Below are 12,215 nucleotides of genomic sequence, written 5' to 3'. Positions count from 1 at the left end.
ATTCCCTTGTCATCCCCCCACCCCCATTTTTCACTTAATACAATTTATAAAACATTCTGTTTACGAAGCAGTTTGGAACAGGATACAATAAATTAAGACAACCAAATAGGGGGAGAAACCATATATGCACATTAAAAATGTGTACCTTTTGGGAAACTGGTTTTCTGGAGAAGCTGCACAGCTGTGTGCAGCTGTACAGTTTTCTGTCGCTGTGGCAGAAAATATCCCCAAGTGCACCAAAGCCATGGGATGAAAAACTGCTTCCTTTTTCTTGACATCTCCTGGGAAATCAAGATTCACCTCTTACCAGATTTATTTAGCAGATTTATTGGTACACTGCTGAAGACCACATATGACAATTACATAGATGGCATGCAATAATTTTTGACTACAGCTCCCCCTTGCTGTGGCCTTAAACAGAATAAAAGGCATGCATCATTTCCTCTTTACATAAGGAAAAGGGAATAAAGATCTCCTGAATGTTTACTCAAATCCTTACTGGCATAGTTTCTTTCTTCTGTTTCGATCTCCATGTCACAGATGTTTAGGTTGCGACCTGGTGCTGGCCTTGTCTATTTGGAGAGAAGGATTTGTCTCCTGGAGTGTGATCTCACACCACTCTTACATATATCCCTGTGGTAACTGTCACAGAAAATGACTGTCCAGAAGCACCATGGTTGGAAAAGTTGGCGTCATTCACTTACTCCTTGAACTTTTTCACTGCTAGGCCTAACTTCTTAGTGTAACAATAATTGGCAGCTTCTTCAAAATTTCTCTTTAAAGGTGTCCCTGTTCCTTCTCTCCATATGTGTGTATTTGTGATCTTATCTATGGACATCCCCTGCCTGCCCCCCCCCCCCCCCGTGCCCTGTGATGTAATTGTCACTCAAAAGGATTAACTTTGCATTGATTGACCTCTGAGATATATTTATTTATTTAATTTTATTTAATCCATACCCTGCCTTTCTTGCAAATGGGACTCAAAGTGGCTCTCAGTGGTTCATGACTCCATGAGAATCTCAATTCATTCCAAATTTGAAAAATGCTATACATCTACATGAATGTTTTTTGGGCCATACCCAAATGTCCACACCTGGAAAACGCACGTTCAGATATGGTGTTCTGAACAGCTGAAAGATTATCTAGGGTAGGGGGGAGGTAGCCAAAACAATTTCTACCTATTAAAAATTGTACTCCAGTTATCTTCCCTTCAAATTGACAAAAATCATCTTTGGAACTCACAAAATTAGGAGCATAAACACAAACCCTGAAGGAATAATATATGTGTATCATATGAATATATATAATGCAGCCGGGGGGGGGGGGTCTTTTTTAAAAATAGTATTTCTGACAAGTTGGTTCTAGATTCCTGAAGGATAGAGAAAACCTTCTGGAGGGCAAAACCCACCATGGCAAATGGTCCATGATTTGGAGAGATTCCAAACAATCAGAAGATTGGTTTCCAATTTGCTTCAGAATTGAATTTAAGGTGCTAGTTTTGACCTACAAATCCATAAAGGCATAGGGCCAGGATATCTGAAAGACTACCTCTTCCCATAGGAGCCTGCCTAAAATCTGAGATCCCTGGAGGAGGCTCTGTTGTGGGTCCCAACATCTTGTGAAGCTAGGTTGGTAGGTACACATAACAGGGTCTTCTCTGTAGTAACATCACAACTGTGGGACTCCCTAACCAAGGAGGTTAGGCTGGCTCCATCTCTTTTAGGCTTCCAGCAAGCAGTCAAAGCAGTGTTGCTCTGCATGGCTGCTAATGTATGAAACTGGTCTATTTTCAAATTGTTAGGATTTTTTAAAAGTTGATTTTTAAATAATAATAATAATAATAATAATAATAATAATAATAATAATAAATAATAATAAAAATTATTTTTTTTATATCCCGCCCATTCACAGGAAATCCAGGCAGTTTACAGCAATAAAGAATACAACTAAAAATACAAGTTTTTAAAGAATATTTTAATATGTTTAAAAACTTTGTGTACAATTTTGTTCCTATTTGTTCATTGATTCAGAATCTCCTGTGGGCTGGGGAAGGATCCAGAAATCTCTTAAATTTAAATAACAAATAAAACACTGGGACAACAACAGGTTGTCTACCTCTCCTCAATGGTTTCTAGGTAATGTTTCCAGCCCACAGTCACACTAGGATTACTATTATGCCCTACATGTTGGCAGTGACATCACAAAGATTCTGCCAAGGCATAGGCCCTTTCAGAACCTGTAAGTGATCAGTTGGGAGGAGAAGACAGACAGGAAAGGAGGAACCATGGCTCAGTACATACCAGAAGAAGACTGGATTGAGGAGATTGCATCACACTGTACAGATTATGTCCAAGTAGCCTTTATCACTGCCTGTCTGTCTATTTTTGTGGGAGGCCTCATCCTCATCATTTTGTATAGGATAGTTGAGAGCTTTGTGAGCTACATCTTCTCTCTAATTGCTAATCATTTTAAGGTAAACAGATGCTGGGAGGGAAGGAGAACTCACAAATATACAGCGACTAACTAACAACTTAAAGCCGGTTATCACTTAAATTAGAAAGCTTCCTACAAAAAGGGGGCAATTTCCATTTATCTTAAAGCTTAATTGTTTGTCTTAAATTGTACTTTTTAGCATTCACTTCTTTCCAAGTTAATTAAGTTATTAATTGGCTTTTGATTAAATGTTTCTTTTCAACATTGCCCAGCTGGTTCTTTAATAATTGCTATAGGAATCATTGGCCAGCCAATATGTCTTGGTGATATATGGAGATATAATTCCAAATTATGCCTACATATTATCTTTTTTTTAGTTACCGTGAGTGGAGTTGTCCAGCATATCTATCCACAATTACCTCCCGGCCACACCACAGACATATAGGGCCCATACAGACAGGCCAAAATAAAGCTGCTTTGGGTCACTTTGGAGGTATGTTGTTTAAATGACACATGCATCTTAGTTCTTAGGGCTGGAGTGTGGCTTTGGCATGGCTTCTGGCCTCTTAGGACACATGCATCATTTAAACTGCATAAATCCAAAGTGACCCAAAGCAGCTTTACTTTGTCTGTCTGTACAGGCTCATAGCTTCTCAATGGGTGGTGCAGGCATCCTTGGTGAACCTATTTTTCAAATGTTTGGCTTTGGGTGGGTCATTGGATCCAGGGTTTCTATGGAAGTCTAGCTTGAAAATCACCCATATGTTAGGGCAGGTGATTTTACAAACCAGCCTTATCAAAACACCCAGGATTCAGAGAGTCACAAAGAAGCAGGCATTGGATAAATGGGCTTTTCATGATCAGCATCCATTTCTTCCCACTACTCCTTTTTCCCTCCTTCCTTTGCCATCATTGCATGACTTCTATAAAAGTGTAGCTGCTAGTGTAAATGACAATGAAGTTAGCCTAGTGCATCAAGAAGATTCAAACTTTTGCTCATACTATACATCAGTGCATAGAAAGGTACATTACAAGGACCATTTCCCCCTTTTTACATTGCATAGATACAATCTGTAAAATTCCCTCTCCTGGACCGCTGGAAGGGATACTTTCAAGACTGGGTGGTGAGGATGCTCTCAGCTCAGACTTCTGTAGGACGTGTTGTGGTGAGTAGTTCCATGTGTATATATTCCCTTAGTGCATATCTGAAACCTATCGTGGAAAGCATCATCATATGGTAATTAAGTTATCCTCTATATGGATCCAAAAATTATGTAACCAACAGAGCATACTGTAGGAAATTTGTTTCCAATCTTCACCCTTAGATCTTGGACTACAGACTTGGAATCTCTGAGCATTGGTCATGCCACCTGAAGGTTTTGGTTTGTTTGTTTTAAGCTGAAGTCCAGGAATGTCTAAGAATGTCGGTTTGGAGACCACTGCTCTAAGAAGAAAAGGCTGGGAGAAAGACATGTTGTGGAATGTTCTTCCTTCTCAAAATGTAGATGGGAAGAGAGTGGACAGTTCAGTCTGGGGCGGTTCTTTTCTTTTACAACAGTTTGCACTCATGTTTTTGGGATAGATGGCTGACAGAGAAAGGAAAAGCAAGCATAAAAGGAAGACAAATGATCCTAATCCCTTTCTGCCTAAGGCATCCCATCCATAGTGAACAGGGAAGCAGCAAGAACAAATGCAGAAGCTGCTGTTTCTTCCAGCAATTCAATGGTTCAACAATTCAGTGTTCAGTGATTACTCCCTTTTGGTTACATGTATTACAACATGTTCATCTTGCATTAAGACAGTGTGATGAACCTCTTCTTTCAATCAGCAAGGTACCAATCACAATAAAGTAATCTAAAGTAGCATCCAATTTAAAACCAATTTGTGTGGCTCTACCCTTCATTATTGGGGAAAACTTTAAGGAGATCTAGTATGACTGACATACTGATTTTTGTTTCAGGTAATACTGGTGTTCCTCTTTAGTATTGGATCACTCGTCATTTACTTTATCAACTGCTACGGGTAAACTGAACTTTAACACTTCTAAAGCTTTATTTTAGTTTGCACACTTTATTTCCATATTTCTCTTTGTGTGTGGAAACTCTTCCCAACTCTCCAAGTCATCAGAAAGATGGTGGACCTAGGGCACTAGGGAAGACACAAAAGATTAGCCAAACTGCTAATCTTTTTGCAATTTGTTTTGGTCACTCTTTGCCAAATGGCAGCAGCTACAACTAACATGAAAGAACGAAACAAACTGTTCCCCCGCCTCTGAGAAACTGTTAATGAATTTCTTATTCCTCTTGCTCACAAATAGGGTAGGTAATTTCAAAAGGGAGTCAGGGTTTGGAGACCGCATGATGCATGCCCTGACTCCATCCCTGGGGTGGTCTGGCACTGCACACTTCTCCATACAGTACACGGCATCACAGTGTTCTTCTAGCGATGTGTCCACATGACGCAGTGCTAAAGGCGTGCCTTAAAGCTGCAGCACTGTGGCTATCACACCCTTTCCAGGATGCAAAAAGGAGCTGCTTTTTGTAGTTCCTTTTTGCTCCTTGGAAATGCCAGATCAGGGCTGCGGCATGAGGTTACCATAGCCCCATCCAGAACAGCTGAAGGTGGCTGCAGACCGTCCCCTGGGGTGGTCTGCACAGCCCCTGAGTATCAAAGGTGCTACAAGATCTCTCTACTTATATATTATTATTGCTGTTGTTGTTTTGACAAGTTACATACACCATTAAGGATGCCATTCGTTTTCCAGAAAAACCTCCAGAGTAGCCCAGAATATCCTGGTCCCACAATTTCCCCAGTCTCCCCCATTACCTGGTCTTCCATTTCAGCCACTGTGGTGGCTGCCTGCATGGGCATCCCACTGTGTGATGTTGTGGGTTGCTCACTTCTGAGGTCAGCATGAGATAAACAGAGACAAACATATGTTGAGCACCTTGTTCTGACCTCAGAACGAGAGACTCTTGGCAGCCGCAAACATACTGGGTGGCTCAGAGGGACATCTGTACAGACAGCCACATTGGTACAAGAACAAATTTTCCCAGAAGATCCAGAGCAGCACATCAGGGGTGTGTGTGTGTGTGTGTTTGTAAATTGTTTAAGGCTCTTATAGCCCAGTTCTGGTGCAGAACATGTTAGATGTTGTCCAATACTGATTTCAAGGGTTGTTTGGAAACCTTATATCTATAAAAGATAATGAATATTTGATTAATTAATTAATTAATTAAAATATCCTGTTTCTTCCAGTGTTAGTGAATTCTGTCTCACCTTTGAAGACAAGACAATTAATATAGACCTATTCTTCAATGTATTCTTCCTCCTTTACTTTGGATTACGGGTAAGAGATCCTTGTTGTAATAACAACAGCAAACGTCAGTAACAAAAATAAATGTCCACCTAATGCAAATTTTAATTCTCTGACTCTTGCTAGGCTGCAACTCCCAACAGCCGTAGTGTGTGATACAAGTTGCAGTCCAACAAAGCCTGGCATCACCTTTTCCACCTTTAATCCTGTTATTTAAGGGTTACTCCTGGATTTCATTACAATCATAACTATAGCTTGGTATTATTATTATTATTAAGCAAACATTTCCATGTTGAAGAAAAGAAACACTAACTTTACTCTGGAATCTTGGGAGATCTTCTGTGCTGGAAATAAAAGTACTAGATTGCTCTCATCTTTATAGTGGGAGACATATACACAGTGTTTATATCCATTGTCTCCATATGATGGACAGAGGGCAGAAGGGGAAGCTGATGTGATCATAAAACTATGCTGACTTTGTGTGGAGAAGCTTCTACAAGCAGAAACAGCAACCCTTTTAGACCTTTCTTCAAGGTACAGATACTGAGCTGATGCAGTGGCCAAGACATGCAATGTTTGCAAGGAGTCCAGAAAGCATGTTCTTACTAATCTTCCATGCTTTCTGGCCCCCTTGCAAACATGAGCTTTTAAGTTAAATTTTGTGAGAGACTAGTTTGGAAATAAAGGAAATTTAGGGAGATAATGACTATTGTGTCATCTGATTGTGTGCATTTTTTCCCTAGTTCTTGGCAGCAAATGACAAGCTGATATTTTGGCTTGAGCTTAATTCCGTTGTAGACTTCTTCACCATCACTCCAGTCTGCATAGCCTTCTATTTGGAAAGAAATTGGCTTGGTGAGTACACATAGAAACAACTCTGCATCTTTCAGGTGTGATCATAAAAAAGTGCAGGTACTCATCATGAAAGGTTTGCCATCACTACTGTAGCCTAAAAACTACCAGCCAATCAATGGGATTTATATAGGTGTTGACTTCATACAGCAGTTGAGTCAATTGGTCTGCTTTAACTGGGATTGTCAACTGAATTTAAACGTATGAGTTAGCATTCCATTATTCAAAAGAGCCCTGTCAAACAATCATCTGTACAATCTGTGAATAGTTATAGGGTCCAACTGAGAATCGTCCCTGACCCCTTCATATACTTTAAGCTAACATTCCTCGAATACTCTCACAACAATGCCATCCTCTTCACAGGATGGGATATTGTGGCTAAATACTTTTCTCAGAAGGAACTATAAGAATTCAAAGGGACCTTCACAGACATAAATATAGGGGATTGACACCTAAATGCTGACTCCTTGATAACAAATGGAGTGTTAGTGCAAGAAGGTTCTTTCTCATATGCGTCTCCTCACTTTCTCCTCTGTAGGTTTGCGGTTTCTGAGAGCACTCAGATTGATGGAACTTCCCAAAATAATGCAGTTCCTTCACATCACCACAAGTGGGTAAGCAAAACATGGACTGGGTTATCCAAGGTTGGTGACTATGGTCTATTTCTGTCTCACAACCCTCTGTAGATTACAAAGACCACCAAAACTGTGGAGAGGAAGAACCCACAAATGAAAGCAGAAACAACTAAAAGTCTACTTTTTGGAAAAACAGTTCCCCCCAAAATAAAGCTATACAGAGGGTTCACACAATCCATTTAAAATGTGAATTACAGCTCCTAGAGGTTCCAAGAAAGAGAGTTTATCTCATTTCCCAGAGAAAAATGTAACCAGGATTGTCGTTGGAGGCTAAAGGCTACAGAAAAAGCCAAGGAATGCTGCATGTTCTCCTCTTTGATAAACAAACCATTCCAACCCCCACTTTGAGTTTTCTCTTGCTTGCTAAGTAGGTCATACTCTTACATGACCACTGAATGATATGATCTTCTGTGCTGAAAAACAAATAACTGCAAGATAGGGTGTGAGGATGTTTTATGATGGAGAGAAACCGTACTGGTTTTCTTTTCATCAGCAAATCAGTAATTTGTGAAAGATGGACTGTGTTTGTGTGGCTTCCTCCTCCTGACATTGTCATTTATCCTGCTGGAAACCTCGTCTGCACTGAGACAGCACCATATCAAAAAATCTCAGCTATATATACTATATCGCATGAGTGCACAAAGATTTTTTTTTAAGTGCATCAAAGACAGAGGGGAGAAGATGCAAATAAGAAAAAGTGAACTGTTGCAAACTCTGTGATGACTGTGTGCAACATTTAGACATTAAAACCACAACAAAGCAATGAAGAACGTCTAATACATTTGCTCCATTTCGGAGACAAAAGTAGGATACTTGGAACTCCAATCTAAGGAGAGAAACTAGAATGAAGATAATTTGCTGCAATATGTGTGACTGTTGTTGGGAAATTTATAATTTAATATTATTTTTGATAGCCACTGTGGAAGCTCCACGATCAAAACACAGTCTGAAATATAAATCTAAAGGGAGCGGGGAGATTTGGAACAGGGGCCTTGCATCTGTGCTGGGAGAAAAGGTGTGGCTCTGAACACTCTTCCATTTGATGCACAATACACACTTTTCTCAAATAGGGCTTAGAGCAGTTGCTAATTGATAATGCAATGTGCATCGCAGCATTGAGCTAAGATACTGGGAGGACTAAGTAGATGTGTCATTGGTGTCTGTCCCTGTTTTATCACTCACACTGTATCTTTCCTTTCCTTTCCAGTACTGCAATCAAGTTGACCAAACTACTAGCTGTATTTGTCAGTACCTGGCTAACTGCTGCAGGATTTCTTCATTGGGTATGTAATAGGGATGGAAAGAGTATTTGAAAATATTCAAGAATTTTTTTTAAAACAAAAACAAACCCATTTTTTAAGTGTTGGGAAACCCTGATGAGAAGAATCTTTGACTCATGAAAATATTAGTAGTCTATAACTTATATATACTTTCATATTGCAGTTAAGATTTACTTAAGGTTAAATCCATGAATGCCTGTGTTTCACAGAAGCCCATTAGGGTTGTACAAATGCTCAAATGGATAAAAATGGTTAAGAATAAGATAAAAGACAAGACGGAGAATATATAAAAGCCTGTAAGAGTTGTTATAATAACATAGCAGACACTATGGAAAATTATGTGATTAGGGAGAACCTAAGGACAATGCTAACTGTAAACTGGTTTAGAAGGCAGATGTTCTACATGAATTATTCATTGCCAAACCTGTTAAAAAACTGAATAGATGGATAAAGCCCCTATATTGTTTTGATGAATATGACGTCTATATGACTTAAAATAAGAGAAGCTATATGTAGTATAACAGAATGGAATAAGAGAATGGCAATGGCAAACCCCCTCTGAAGAAGCTTGCCATGAAAACTCTATAATAGGTTCTCCTTATGGTTCCTTGAAGGAACGCAACAGCAAACAAGATAATATTATGTGTGTGTGTGTGAATAATAATAATTACATTACATTTTTTTTACATTACATTACTTTATTTCAGCCAACAGGCCATGAATAATAATAATAATAATAATAATAATAATACACATTTTAAATGACATGAAGGCAAACAATACCACACCACAAGGTAGAAAAGGTAAAGTAATCAAGATAAATAAGGTATAACTGTGGGTCAGTGGGTCAGTGGTTAAGACATTGATTCTGATGGTTGCAAGATCGTCAGGTCAGCAGTTCAAGTCACTAGTCCCAGCTTCTGTCAACGTAACAGTTTGAAAACATGTAAAAGAACAAGTAGATAACTAGGTACCACTTTAATGGGAAGGTAACAGCATTCTGTGCAGTCATGCTGGCCACATGATGACAGGGATTTCTTTGACAATGCTGGCTGTTCATCTTAGTAACATAGATGGACACTGCCTCCTACAGACCGACACAACTTGAAAACCTTATCAAAGGGAAAACCTTTATCTTTTACATTAAGGTGTAACAAGAGTGCTAAATACAGTCTGAGTTTCTCCTATTTAAAAATAAAGTATATATATACTTAAGGAGTGTAATGCAATTTTAACAAGGATTGCTTATACCAGTTCTGCATCTTATGTTTTCTCCATTTTTGTTTTTATTGTTTATTCTGTAGATGGAAAATACTGGTGATCCATGGGAAAAGCAGAAGAATTCCCAAAACCTGACTTATTTTGAGTGTTTATACCTGATTATGGTGACCATGTCTACAGTTGGTTACGGGGATATAATTGTCAAAACCAATTTAGGACGTGGATTCATCCTTTTCTTCATCGTTGCTGGTTTGGTAAGAACATATATTAGGATTTGAATTAGCAAATAGATTATTTTCACATATCTCTTCTGTTCTCTCCAGATGCCTGTGAATAGTTTCCCAGTGGAAGAGATGATGGGGCTTGCAATTAACAATATGGGAAGCAATGTGTAGGCAGCCTAGCACATAGCTACCTCCTTTCAGAGAGGGCAAAGAGACAGTTTGTTGGGAAATTGAGAAGGTCTTGCCCCACTACAATGTTTTCTTCAGATACATATCTTTATTGACCCTCAATTCATGAGCGGCTAATAATTATCACAAAAGAGTTCTCTCAAGTACTATGATAGTGTTTCTCAACCCTTGACTCTCAGATGTTTGGGGCTTAAAATGTTTTGTTCCTATGTTAATGAACTGACATCCCAGCCTAAGGGTTTCAGGCTCTGCATCTTCTTCATGTCCAAAGGAAGAAGCATTGCCTTTTCCATGCAGTTTTCCAATTTAGGTGTGTGTTACTGTGTAGAGATTTCTTCATAAACATGTAATGACGTTGGGCCATTGTATCCGTTTTGCATAGGCAGTTCCTTGAAATTCAACTTGACTTGTAAAAATTATGTTTGCATTCAAGAAAATAATCATGTTTATATCTCCGTTATCCAAGATCCTCTTTGCAAATTTGGTTCCTGAAATGGCAGACATTGTTGGAAGCACTAGGATTTACAGAGGGTCCTATGAGGCTGTGAAAGGCAGGAAGTAAGTGATTTCAATTTCATTTTCACTGCAATAAAAAGCAAACCCTTTGAAAGGGAACAGGATGGGTTAGCCATGCTGATATGGGATTGGTCCATCCGGCCCTTGAGAACAATGCGGCACCACTTCACCAGGTGTGACCCAGTATGTGCAGCTGCTATTGTGGCCAATTCAGTCTATGTTCCAGTGCATAATGCTCCTGTCTTCAGACTTTTGGCCAATGCAGACAGGAGGACCTGAGACTCAAAAAATTAAAAGGAGTGGATGAGGGGCTTACTTTTACTACATAAGAGAAAGAAGAAGTCCTGAGCAATTCTCACTGAACTGCTCTCCTTGTTACTTCTTTTGCAAATGAAGTACCATATTTACAAATTCTCAAGCAAGTTGGAATTGAGCATCAAGAAACCCCCAAACCCCATATGTTTCCTGAATGGCAACAATCTCTCCTTATATTCTGTAATCCTTGGTAGCCCCTATCTGTCATGTACTGGTTCATAAAAAAAGAAACAACTTTATTCAGAAACTAATGATGTTCACCACAGAAGTGTGTTGTCAAGACTGAGGATCCAACAACAGTACAGTATAGTTACACTATACCAGTGATGGTGAACCTTTTAGAGGCCAAGTGCCCAAACTGCAACCCCAAACCCACTCATTTATTGCAAAGTGCTGTGTCCCTCTGGCTTTCTAGTAGCAAACTCTGGCAAACTCGGTGCTGGGACGATGGCACATGTGCCCATAGAGAGGGCTCTGAGTGCCACCTCTGGCACACATGCCATAGGTTCACCATCACTGCACTATACCATACCTCAGATTTTTAAGTGGGCTTGCACCCTATTTGCCCATAAACCCAAACAGAATTCTTTCTTCTTCTTTCTCATCGTTATCCCTCTTTCTGCTCCGTACCATTTGTTTTCATGGGACTGGCCTTGAGTCTCCAGCTAGAGGCTTTCCGCATCTGTTCCTTAGCCAGTAAAGGAATGTGAGCAACAACACTACTAATTAACTTATTAATTTGTCCCATTATTTTAGTAACACATAGTATATTATATGCAAGCAAAGCATGTTCACCATGGCAGGCAAGCTGAAAGACTCAGCTCCTGACACTTTCTTGGGGACTTGAAATGTATATTGAGCATTTCCCATCTGTAGGCCATTGTTTCGTTTACCAGGTGCTAAAAGAAAAAGGATGGGGCAAGGGAATAAAAGAAAAAGGGGATGACAGAGAAAAATTCATGTATCAGCTTTTAAAAAGACTTCATATGAAAATAGAAATAATTTATATAAAAATGTAATACCCAATCTTTGAATGGTGTCAAACATTTGAATGGTGTTGTCTGTACAAAGTTCTGAGGCAAACACTGCCTATCAAAACATCTTAGATTCTGCATGCATTTTTTATAATTGATTTGACACAGATGGAATATTTAGACAATTTATAGAGAGAATCTATTCCGGAAATATACATGTCAATAATTTATATTTTTATATAAAATCTTTTCAAGTCGAA

The 12,215-nt window shown here is 39.2% G+C and overlaps 1 protein-coding gene across 1 annotated transcript in view; it reads left to right on the top strand.

Annotated features, from left to right (window-relative positions):
- Window positions 1-2,284: 2,284 nt before the first annotated feature.
- KCNU1 (potassium calcium-activated channel subfamily U member 1) overlaps window positions 2,285-12,215 on the top strand; it is a 54,573-nt gene continuing 44,642 nt past the window's right edge. Inside the window, exons 1-9 of the mRNA XM_042475997.1 lie at window positions 2,285-2,473; window positions 3,498-3,599; window positions 4,394-4,455; window positions 5,692-5,782; window positions 6,493-6,604; window positions 7,140-7,215; window positions 8,444-8,519; window positions 9,821-9,991; window positions 10,617-10,708. Of these exons, the coding sequence (XP_042331931.1) occupies window positions 2,285-2,473; window positions 3,498-3,599; window positions 4,394-4,455; window positions 5,692-5,782; window positions 6,493-6,604; window positions 7,140-7,215; window positions 8,444-8,519; window positions 9,821-9,991; window positions 10,617-10,708 (971 nt within the window). The remainder of the gene's footprint in view (window positions 2,474-3,497; window positions 3,600-4,393; window positions 4,456-5,691; window positions 5,783-6,492; window positions 6,605-7,139; window positions 7,216-8,443; window positions 8,520-9,820; window positions 9,992-10,616; window positions 10,709-12,215) is intronic.

The sequence above is a fragment of the Sceloporus undulatus genome, chromosome 6 (assembly GCF_019175285.1).
Source record: "Sceloporus undulatus isolate JIND9_A2432 ecotype Alabama chromosome 6, SceUnd_v1.1, whole genome shotgun sequence".
Classification (NCBI taxonomy): Eukaryota; Metazoa; Chordata; class Lepidosauria; order Squamata; family Phrynosomatidae; genus Sceloporus; species Sceloporus undulatus.
The sequence above is the reverse complement of the archived record's forward strand: the minus strand, read 5'-3'. Positions and strand labels throughout refer to the sequence as shown.